We start from the raw sequence: 12,101 nt of genomic DNA on the forward strand, positions 1-12,101 counted from the left end.
ATTACTCCTTTCATTACTATTGCATGTGATGACTGTAAATGGATTTAAACATTAAAAAAAGACTAAAAATAATAAAGCTTTTTTCTTTTTCATGTTAATTTCCTAATGCTAATATATTGTACTATTCTTGTAAATGTTTAAAAATAATAGAAAAGGCTAAGTAGATGATTTCAGCATCAACGCATCCTACCTATACCTGTTTATCTGAATGGTCAGCTACCTAGACACTTATTTACTCTTTTCCTTTTCCCTCTTTCCTTTTTTTTTTTTTTGGCCATGGCTCACGGGCCCAGCCGCTCCGCGGCATGTGGGATCTTCCCGGACCGGGACACGAACCCCTGTCCCCTGCATCAGCAGGCGGACTCTCAACCACTGCGCCACCAGGGAAGCCCCCCAGCCTCTTTCCTTTTATTTCCCTCTTTCTCACTTTCCTTCTTTTCTTTCCCTTTCTATTTTTTATCAAGTCACTGAGACAACCACTTATAACAACGTAATGGTACTAACAGGGATTCTTATTTGTTCTAGGGTCCATGAATTCCCTAAGGGAATATGGATTGAATTGGATGGGAAAGTTTTTCTGTATTTTTTACTCACCATTAACTGAAATTTTATATTTCTTTGAATTATGGTTGTAGGTAACAGACAGTGCTGTGACTTTGTCAACAGTAGAAATCATGGATGTTTTCTTGTCACATTTTAATTGTTAGCAAGTATCTTGAAATATTCTTTGCACTCATTACCTTAAAATTACTACAGTAGACCACTGCTAGGTCTTGTTATTTAATGCATTAATAAACTAGCACATATGTTGGTAATGTCATAGTTTTAAAAAATATTTTGATAACTGTATTTCATTATAATTGGTTTCCTTTGTAAACCTGTATATTTTATTTTGCACATTTAAAAGCAGTTTTTTCTTGGTCCGTAGGATTAACCAGACTACGCAAGTGTCTAAAAGTACAACAAAGGTTAAGAAACTGCAAGTTGTATAATCAGTAGTCTTTTCTTTGGTGGAAGTATGGTCACTGAGATAAGATTAGGCCAGTGGCAAGGCATAGGAATTTGGAGTTAGACAGACTTGGATTTTTGTAGTTACTGATTTTTGTGAGCCTAGAAAATTGTATAACCTTTGTGAGTGTGTGCGTTTTAATGTGTAGAACAACGATGATCCATCTTAACCGTGTTGGTTGCCAGGATTACTTGAGGTAAAGCTTTATACGTAGTATGCACTCATTAAAATGTTAGTTCCTTTCACTTTCTTCTCTTGACTGCCTGCAATATGGCAGTTTCCCAGCATATAATTAGAGCATTCCCATTGTGTGTAAATAATTATTTACACTAAATGCTTTTACCTTTGTTCTGTCCATTTATTTAGTTCCTTTTGTATGTTTGATTTTCAAAATTTATGTATAAAAGCAACACATGAATGCATGCTCTTTGAAGAGATTCAAAACAAGACAGTTCAGAAGCATGTGGAGTAAAAAGTAAAAGATCTTTTTTAGCCCTCTTACCACTTCTCACTCCCATCACTTCCTCTCCTTGGAGATAACCTGATTATAAATTTGGTGTATTGTCTTCCAGACCTCTTTTTTTTTCTGGACTTTTATTTATGTGTATATGGCAGTTACAAAATACAATTTAGTCATGCGTGTTACTGTGAGCTTCTCTTTTTTTTAGAAATTAACTGTATCTATATTTTGGCAAGCATTCCATGTGACTACGTGAATTTACCTTGTTCTATTTATGTGCTATATAGTATTCCATTATACCTTGGAATTTATTTAACCTTTTTCATATTGCTGTCCATAAGCCCAGAAGTAATAGTGGAGTATAAAAGTAATTTTTCAAATATCAAATTACAAAATTTTATATTTCAGTATGCCATGCTTTTTTAGGGAAGTGCAATGACTATTCTTACACATTGATTGTGAGAGTGTAATTTGGTACACTGATTTCGAAGGGTAATTTGTTAGTACCAATCAGAATTTTAAAATGGGTAATTTTTAGATTCAGCAATTCAACTTCTGAGTATGTTATCATATAGAAATTATTCTAGATATTTGCCATACAGAAATACCTGCACATATATGAAAAGATAATCACTGTAGCATTATTTGAAATAATAAAAAAGTATAAACACCTTAAATGTTCATGTATGTTGTAAATATTTTCTACAGACTGTACCTATCTTTTAATTTACTGATGATCTCATGTCAGAATTTTTAATTTTTACATAGTCTGGTCTTTATGTCCTCTGGATTTTATATTTTTCCTTGTGAAGATTTTTCCCGCCCCAAAATTATGAAAAGAAATTTTTTTCCTTTATTCTAGTACTTTTATAATTGTTTTTGTTTAAAATATGTAATCCATCTTGAATGTTTTTTGTATATGCTTTAACCTGGGGATATTGATTGGAATTGCATTGATTGTATGGATGAATTTGGAAAGCATTGAAATATTTACACTATTGTGTCTTCCTACCAGGAGGTTGGCGTGTGTTTCTGTTCATTCAAATTTTCCTTTATGTGTAGTTAAGTTGTTTTTAGATGTTTCCTAGTCTTCGTTGCTCTCATACTAAGGAAATTGCTAAGGTATTCCCATGAGGTTTTTGATTTATTGTATTGATGTAGCTATGAAATTTATTGTTTATTTAATTCAAGTTTGTTATATTAAACAAATCTGTTTATTTTTTTAGTCCAGCATCCCATCTACACTTTTCCATAAAGCATCCACATACGCTTTCCTGGGAATACTACACTATGTTTCAGTGTAAAGCTCACCTTGTGATGAGATTGATTGAAAACAGGATCAGTATGGAGTTTATGTTACAAGTAAGTATTAAAGAACTTAACAGTTGTAAAGAAAGATCTGTTCTATATGTATATAATCTGAATACCATTCTGTAGAATAGGAGTCAGGGCATCCAATTAGCTGTTTGCGCAGTAAGTAACCTGTTCTTTTTGTTTGTGTTTCCTCAGATGTAGAGTGGGTATGAATACTTGACCCACTTAATGCAGGATTTTTATGAAGATAAAACTAAAATGTGAGGTTAAAAGTAAAACCTGTTTATGCTATGATTTTCTGTTTGGCATTATTTAGAATATTAAGGATGAAGTGCCATTTACAAATATTTTCAATAGAAAAAAGCACATTTATCTAAAAGATGGTTATTTTTGCTATCGCTAAATTCTGCCATATGTTTTAAGCAAGTTTTGGCGGAAATACTTGATATGTACTAGTTGAGGTAATAGAAAGCCATTTGTATTATAAATGTTCAGCTATTCTTTTTCCATTGATAATATTCTTAGAGGTAAGTGGAAAATAACTTTTTAGTAATCTTTTTTGAAAAAGCATTTTAAATTTGCCTTAAAGTTAAGTTTCTTGAATCCTTCTGTCCTTTATCTTGCCTTTAAAGAACAGAAATATTAAATGAGATGTGGTCTGTAAAGAGCCGGTTCACTTCTTAGAGTGGTATAAATGCAAATGAGTGTTCTCAACTTCTTAAAGAATGTATAGTTCCTATGTAAAGTTCGTAGCACAATATGTTATAGGTGTTGTATAGTATTATAGCTCTTAAAAACACAGTATTCATTGTCTGGCCAGGATGTCATTAAAATTCAATTATATTTAGAGGAAGAATGATTTTATAGTCTGGCCGTTTAAATCTTTTCATGCTTCCACTGCTAATAGTCTTTAACTAAAACAATCAATGAAGTAAGATGTGAAATTGTCTTCTGTAATTGTCTATAATAAAGTTATAATGCAAAGTGGGAATATTACAGAATTGCAAGCAATGTATGTTATCTTATACAAACTAAATGATACTTTGATTCTTGCAGGTTTTCAATAAACTGCTAAGTTTGGCTAGTACTGCTTCATCTCAGAAGTTCCAGTCACATATGTGGAGTCAGATGTTGGTTTCCACATCTGGATTTTTGAAATCCATCTCGAATGTCTCTGGCAAAGACATCCAGCCTTTAATAAAGCAGTGGGTGTATCCTTTTTAATAGCAGTTTAGCAAAGGAGAGAGGGTTATGTGTATAAGGGGAAGGAGGAAGAAAAGGGCTTTGCGGGATGAAAGGAGGTAAGTAATAGTAGAAATTACCAGGAACCGTAAATCATTTCCTCTAAGGTGCCTACTAAGTATTGAGACACACATACATACACATCTGTATTTGTAAAATTTGGCATATTTTAAAGTACCTTTTAGTGTGTGAGTATAGCAATAGGCTTGATGGTGAGGGAGGTAAATAATCCACCAGACAGACCTGTAGGATTACTTGTAAGATGCAGTGGTCTGGTGACTTCTAGATGTGGTTAGAGGTTGGCACAATTTGAGTGGTATCTTGGAACTTTTCAATTGTTACATTTTTTTCATTTCAAGGCACTATATTAATAACCCAGTAGAGTGGTTTTGCTTCTTTCAAAAAAACTAATTTCTTAATGTTTCAGAATTTCTTTTTAAATCTGGGGAAACATTTTTCACAAGAATTTTGAATACTTTGCCACCTGGTTTAGAGTGGAGTACGCTCTTAAGCTTTGAACCGGGGGGGGAATGCATTTGAAAATTATTACTACCCTAATGAATAATTTATTTTGTTTAGTACGTATTTATTTTAGTATGCAAAAATTCCTTTACAATTCTTCAGAGACCAGAGCGGAGTGGTAAAATTTTATGGAAGTTTTGCCTTTAATAGAAAACGAAATGTCTTGGAATTGGAAATAAAACAAGATTATACATCTCCTGGAACTCAGAAATATGTGGTAAGTTTTTTTCCAAAATGGCCTCCTGCACTGCTTTCTCGCCAGTTTAAATAAAGGAAGGGTTTATGGTTGGGGAGCTGGTTGGAAGTTTCATAGATTTTGTTTGCAAAGAATGAAATTGAGAAAACACCAAGTGTCAGGGAAGGGAGAAGAGGGTTGCTGATACAGATCTTGGAGGAAACAAATTCTCCCAATTATCCCTGCCTCTGGTACCAGCTGCCTTTCTGTGTCTCCACATGGAGGTCTTGTATAGTGTTATATTATATCTTGATATATATATCTGTACGCATAAGAACACACATTGGTTTTTTTTCTAGTACTATCTTTCAACAGTATGTTTCTTTTTAAAGGGACCACTTAAAGTGACAGTACAGGAGTTAGATGGATCCTTCAATCATACATTGCAAATTGAAGAAAACAGTCTTAAACATGATATACCCTGCCATTCCAAAAGCAGAAGGTAGGCATTGGATCATAACTATAAACTTCAGTCTCACAGATTAAAATGCCAAAATAAAAACCCTAATGTATACCTAATTTTTAAGTAGAGAACATGTTATCTAGTATTTTCCCCCCCTTTTACTTCAAGTTAGTATTACCAAACTTTTTTTTTTTTTTAATTTATTTATTTTTGGCTGCAATGGGTCTTTGTTGCTGTCCGCGGGCTTCTCATTGCGGTGGCTTCTCTTGTTGCGGAGCGTGGACTCTAGGTGTGCAGGCTTCATTAGTTGTAGCACATGGGCTCAGTAGTTGTGGCTTGTGAGCTCTAGAGCACAGGCTCAGTAGTTGTGGCACACGGGCTTAGTTGCTCTGTGGCATGTGGGATCTTCCCGGACCAGGGCTTAAACCCGTGTCCCCTGCATTGGCAGGCAGATTCTTAACTGCTGTGCCACCAGGGAAGTCCCCAAACATTCTTTATTTGCTTTCTGTTCTTGACAACATTTGTATCCTTAGAATTAAATAATTAATTTTAAAATTTAGGTTTGAGAATCCTTATTTTGTAGGGACAGGGGGAAGTGGAATGGAAGTTTGAGTTTTTGGAGCCAGGAAAACTTCAAGACAAATCGCTTAGGTTCATTCTTATTAGTCTCATTTGATTAATATCTACAGAAAATATTGGGGAAATGATCACTGACTGTAAGGAGAGTAGCTGAATACATATGTCACGAAAAGCCCCTGCATCTTCTTTACTACGTCTCCTTTACTCTCCCTTTTCTCTGTATCACCATGCCCTGAAAGAACATTCTTGATGTCTTTCAAAGGCACGTTACCAGTTTACTTAAAAAACGTCCAATGGTTCATCTTTTATTTAATATATTTTTTCTTAACCACTTTTTTTTGTTTTTTAATTCAGCTATTAACATATGATCTGAATAGTGAAAGGAATGTGTAGTAATATCAAAATTTCAGGGACAGAAGTCTTATACTTATGACTTAGGTTATCTCACACAGACAAGAATGTCAGTTGATTTTGAAGGCGTTTAGAGAACTTGATTCTGAAATCTCTGTAATCATTCTCTGTGAAAATTCTTTCTTCAAAGTGAAATTATTCTTCTTTTTGTCCTGTCCACCTTTGAAATTGAGAACATCTGATTGCTACCCTTTTCATAACATTTCCTTTGTTTTGCTTTCTCTGTAGTAATAGCATGTCATTTATGTATCCTTTGGTGTGAGGAACATAAAAAGACTGTGCTCTCTTTTCCTATTTTGTCCTCATGTGACCATGCATTTAGTGTAGTGTCCAGTAGATTTTATGATTCAGGAGTAATTTGCATGGAAGCAGTTGCTTTTGTTTTGGCTTATCTTAAATCTTGTGCATATTAATTAATTATACATATTAATTAATACTGTTAAGATGTTTTGTAGTTTACCACTTGCTTTATTTCATATAGGACAGCACCTTGCATGTACATAACATGTTCAGAATTATTCATGTCTCATTTCAGGCCTGGTTATTTTTTCGTTTTTTTATAAAGGATTTCTTTATTTGGTAGATCTCTTATCTTTCTGTATAAAACTTCCAGGTACCAGTTTTTGGGAATATATATATGTTTTAAGTTAACATTTAATTGTATTTTTCTGATTTTTGTTAAACTTTGATCAGGAAGACATTTTAATATCATTTACTTCATTCCCTTCAGTTTCAAAATAGACAGGTTTTGTGGTGTTTAAATTCCATTACATTTTCTATCTCTTCCTCCTTAGGATATCTTTCAACACTATGTGAAATTCTTAATTTGAACTTCAGCTGCTCTTTATCTGTTTTCAGAATTGGGAATGTCACAATTTTCAGACTTACTTTTCCTTAAATGTAGGAATAAGAAGAAAAAAATTCCACTGATGAATGGAGAAGAAGTTGACATGGATCTTTCTGCAATGGAGTAAGTTAGTTACTTAAGTTTAAGGATATAACATTTTCTGCATTCTCATTTGTCTTGTAATATATTTACATCTAAAAGTATGTAAATGTCCTGAAATTAGTGCTTTTAATACTTTTAGAAGGCAATAAAAACCTTATGTTGAAAACAAATTTTAACATAAAATTATAATTAATCAAAGAGAGAAAAGTAAATCTAGCCTGGCGCAGGTGAAATTCAGAGGAAGCAGCCTTGAATTAGTTTTCTTGCTTCCCTCGTGGCCTCTAGAGCAGTGCTTCTCAAACTGAAGTGCGTGTAAGTCACATGGGGAATCTTCTTAAAATTCAGTTTCTGACCCAGCTCTTCACTAGTGGGTCGTGATAGTTTGCATTTCCAGTGAGTTCTCAGATGTTACTGGTTTTCTTTGTCTTTGGACAAAGCCCCAGGGCACTTTGAGACTTGCTATGTTTGCAAAAAACAATTTAAATATCCTTGTAAAAATTTTGTGGTAATATTTATTGATTGACAGGCATTTTATTTTTAAATATAATGTAGCTCAGAGTTTATTTCGCCCATCCACATTGTGCCTGTGTAGTTTTTATAAAACATCTGTAATTATTTACTAACTTGGTTACCAAATATCACTTCTATTTATTACACAGTTTATATAATCTTTCCATATTAAGTCCTTGCCTGTAGTAAGTACCCAGTAGTATTTGTTGAATTGAGTTTATATTTCAGGTGGTGTTCTTTGATAAGAGTGTTAGACTAGATTTTTAGGCTGGTTGCTTTTCTCTTTTTTGGCCGCGCCCCAGGCGGCATGAGGAATCTTAATTCCCCAACCAGGGATCAAACCCGAGCCTTGTGCGGTGGAAGTGTGGAGTCTTAACCACTGGACCACCAGGGAAGTCTCTAGACTAGATTTTTAAAACTGTTCTTGTTACTTTGAGAGGTACATGAGGATAAATTTATGCTATACCTCTGAAGTATGATTTCAGAACTTTCTGTTTGATAAAAATGATCATGAGTCTAGCATTCTTCTTAAAACAAGTCAGCTAAACAAATTAATTTAATAAATTAATAAGAAATAAGTTTATCTGGGACTTCCCTGGTGGTCCAGTGGCTAAGACTCTGCACTTCCAATGCAGGGGGCCTGGGTTCGATCCCTGGTCAGAGAACTAGATCCCACATGCCACAACTAAGAGTTTGCATGCTGCAACTAAGAGTTTGCATGCCGCAAGTAAAGATCCTGCATGCCGCAACGAAGATCCCATGTGCCACAACTAAGACTGGATGCAGCCAAATAAATAAATTAGTTAATTAAGAAAAAAAAGAAATAAGTTTATTTCAGTTACAGATTGATGTCTCATAAAGAGTGGCATTTATAGCCATTGGCAAGTATTAGACTTTAGGAAGTAAAATAAAGAAATTTGGTCCAATTTCCCCTTTTCACATCATACAATCACTAATCAAAATCCCCAAATTAATATTTTCAGATGGATTTTTTTGTTTCAACAAGGTCAATATAGGGCTACCCTGGTAGCACAGTGGTTAAGAATCCGCCTGCCAGTGCAGGGACACAGGTTCGAGCCCTGGTCTAGGAAGATCCCACATGCCGCGGAGCAACTAAGCCCGTGCGCCACAACTACTGAGCCTGCGCTCTAGAGCCTGCGAGCCACAACTACTGAAGCCCGCACATAGAGCCCACGAGCCACAACTACTGAAGCCTGTGCCTAGAGCCCACGAGCCACAACTACTGAAGCCCGCGCCTAGAGCCCGTGCTCTGCAACAAGAGAAGCCACCGTGATAAGAGAAGCCTGCACACCGTAACGAAGAGTAGCTCCCGCTTGCTGCAACTAGAGAAAGCCCACGTGCAGCACCGAAGACCCAACACAGCCAAAAATAAATAAACAAATACATAAATAAATTTATAAAAAAAAGATCCATGTAGATTAGACATTGTGAGAAACTTGAAATTCATATTAAACATGATGAGAAAGTTGTCAAAGTGATTTTTAAAAACATGAATGCAGTAAAACTGCATGGAGAAGGGAATCTGGTTAATAAATGCTGTGTTTTTATAAATATATGAAATTGAAAAGATAAATAAAAAAGGAAATTATATTTTCTTTCAGTGCTGATTCTCCTTTGCTGTGGATAAGGATAGACCCAGACATGTCGGTATTGAGGAAAGTAGAATTTGAGCAAGCAGATTTTATGTGGCAGTATCAGCTCCGCTATGAGAGGGATGTTGTGGCACAGCAAGAGTCCATTTTGGCCTTGGAAAAGTTCCCCACTCCAGCATCTCGGCTTGCCCTTACTGACATATTAGAACAGGAGCAGTGTTTCTACCGCGTGAGAATGTCAGCTTGCTTCTGCCTTGCAAAGGTGAGATTATGTACAGTAGAAAGAAAACAAGATGGCTGATGCATATTTTAAAAAAACAAAATTATCTCTGAAGGTGAATTAAAATTCACCGTAGTCTTTAATTTTACTTGGTGGTTGGTCTCTTGAAAGCTTTTGCCAAATGCTTTTAACAAGGCTGATTTGAAGAAACACGTTTTGACCTGAAAATAAATAATGCACTAAAATTTTATAATTGTCAAACTGAAACTGAGAGTTTAAAACCAAAGAGAATTTTCCCATTTTATTGACTTGCCAACCAAAGAATTGTTAAAGCAAAGAATGTAAGAAATTCCTTGGTTTGAGTGATATTTTATATTGTAGTACATGAAATCAGTTCATCTTAATTATCCCACTGTTGTGGTGATTTCTTGTTGGTTTGAGCTTAGTAATCAATATTAGGGATATGGAATTTAAAATGATAGGTTCTATTATTTAACATACTAGAAAAGTTAATTTATTAAGAAAACTACATATTTTTCTTTAGATACAAAAAAAAAACCCTGAAGGTAGAACAAATGAAAGCCAGAAAATGCAGACAAATATTTGGCCAGAAATACTGGGTTCCAGGTATTTAAAAAGCATATTGGTACTAGGTTCATTCCCATATAGTAACTCTCTTGCCTTCCTCCCTGCTAAATCCACTTGTCCAGCATTTCAACAGATTATAATGGTTTAGATTTGTTTTATCTCTAATGGTAACTAGTGAGCAGTTTGATTCCTACATCTACTCAGATATATGAGGGAAAATGTGATTTTCTTTGATAATCATCTGCTAAGGATGTAATTTTGTTGCTCCTATAAAGTTCTTCATGATTCTCACATGCAAAATTCTTAGCAGATCCATAAAATTATAGACTTATTTAAAGTTAATTATAATTTCATTCTTTTCAGACATGATTTTTATATACACTAAAAGTATCAATAGCAAGATGTGGATTTTTTTGTAAAGTGTTCTTACAGACTTAGGTGGTAGCACTGTACTTGCTTATTTTTAAATTAGGGTAGATTTAAAAGCCTTATTTAAAATCCATGGTGATGTTTCTATCTGATAAATTTAAAACATTAGAACCGCATCTGCCTAAATGGACAAAACTTAACTCAGAATAAAGTCTTTGCAAACAAGTTTTCTTAAAACATAAGAAGAGTGCTCCAGTTTAGAAACTGACTTGTAGAAAACAGTTACAAGTGTACATAAGAATTTTAGGGGGGGTAGAGTTTATATATATTTATAAATATATAAATATATTTATATACATTTTCTTGGAAATGGTCATGAGAAGCTAAAATGTATTAAATTTCTAAGAACTGAAATTGTTAAAAATGAATCCGATTGTATTGATAACTTTTAGAAAGCTATTTTATTTTTTAAAAAATATGTTTTCCATGGTGATCAAATTACTTCATTTTCTAATTACTGCAGATTGCAAATTCAATGGTGAGCACATGGACAGGACCACCAGCCATGAAGTCACTCTTTACTAGGATGTTTTGTTGTAAAACTTGTCCAAACATTGTGAAAACAAACAACTTTATGAGCTTTCAAAGTTACTTTCTACAGAAGGTACAGTCTCCCTTCTAGTTTTCTTATGATTGTTTTTTGCCAATATCTGTATATCTCAGCTTAACCTGGGGACTCTTCAAATATTATTTACTTTCTTATAAATGATTTTGTCTGTGTTCTCTTTTTGCTCCTGAAATGTTTTCCAAAGTTTCAATTGTTCATTGATTTTATGAACTGTGTGCGAGTAAGTCACTGTCCATATTAATACTGAAGTAAGTAGAAATGGATAATTTGACTTTTTGGTTGGTTACATGGGGGATGGAGGTATGGGTAAGTCCTTCTGATGGCCGTCCTTGTAGGATGTGGACAGCATTTCTGAGTCAGAGACAATACAGCACACAGCTCTAGTTTCAGTCCCAGCTCTGCTGCTCACTAGCAGTTTGCAAGAGGACAAGTTTCTTAACTTTCTAAGCCTCAGTTTACTCAATTGTAAATTTATCTTTTTTTTTAATTAAATAATATCAAGCATGTGAAGTGTTCACACTATATTCTTATCAAATAGCAAGTTTTTTACAAATGGTAATTTAGAAAGTGGTGGTGTGATAGAGCCACTGTTTTAGGAAGTGATGTGGGAATGGCAGGGTGGTCAGCATTTGGGCAATTTGGAAATCATTTGTAAAATATTTAGAGTAATTTAATAATGAAGGCCCAGATTAGATTAACTAGATTAACTAGAAGGAGGAGTAAAGTTGAAGTAGAAAAAAACTAATGAAGCCTATTCTTTCATGATTTGGTGTTGAAGAGTGTGAGAAAGGTGACATGTTGAGGATAAAACAAGGCTGAGAAAGGACATTTCAGGTTTTGTTTTGTATAGAGGGAGAAGAAGCTTGAGGCATGTTTGGCACAGAGAAGGGAACCAGTGGATAAGCAGAGATGAAATAAATATTCATCTCTTGGGAGCAAGTAAATATAAAAATCATAAGAGCAAATTCTGAAGTTATTAGTAGTGGGTGGGGACATAGTTGTGAGGTTAATTTTAGAAAAGATAAGAACATTCCTTTTTCTGAGGCAGG

At 34.4% G+C, this 12,101-nt stretch overlaps 1 protein-coding gene across 1 annotated transcript in view; it reads left to right on the top strand.

Moving 5' to 3' along the window:
- The window catches only part of TAF2 (TATA-box binding protein associated factor 2), an 80,398-nt gene that overhangs the window by 26,646 nt on the left and 41,651 nt on the right, over positions 1–12,101 (top strand). The window contains exons 11-17 of the mRNA XM_007451687.1: positions 2,696–2,831; positions 3,840–3,994; positions 4,650–4,764; positions 5,115–5,224; positions 7,080–7,145; positions 9,257–9,509; positions 10,948–11,088. Of these exons, the coding sequence (XP_007451749.1) occupies positions 2,696–2,831; positions 3,840–3,994; positions 4,650–4,764; positions 5,115–5,224; positions 7,080–7,145; positions 9,257–9,509; positions 10,948–11,088 (976 nt within the window). The remainder of the gene's footprint in view (positions 1–2,695; positions 2,832–3,839; positions 3,995–4,649; positions 4,765–5,114; positions 5,225–7,079; positions 7,146–9,256; positions 9,510–10,947; positions 11,089–12,101) is intronic.

This window comes from Lipotes vexillifer, unplaced genomic scaffold, assembly GCF_000442215.2.
Source record: "Lipotes vexillifer unplaced genomic scaffold, Lipotes_vexillifer_v1.1 scaffold440, whole genome shotgun sequence".
In the NCBI taxonomy this organism is placed as follows: domain Eukaryota; kingdom Metazoa; phylum Chordata; class Mammalia; order Artiodactyla; family Lipotidae; genus Lipotes; species Lipotes vexillifer.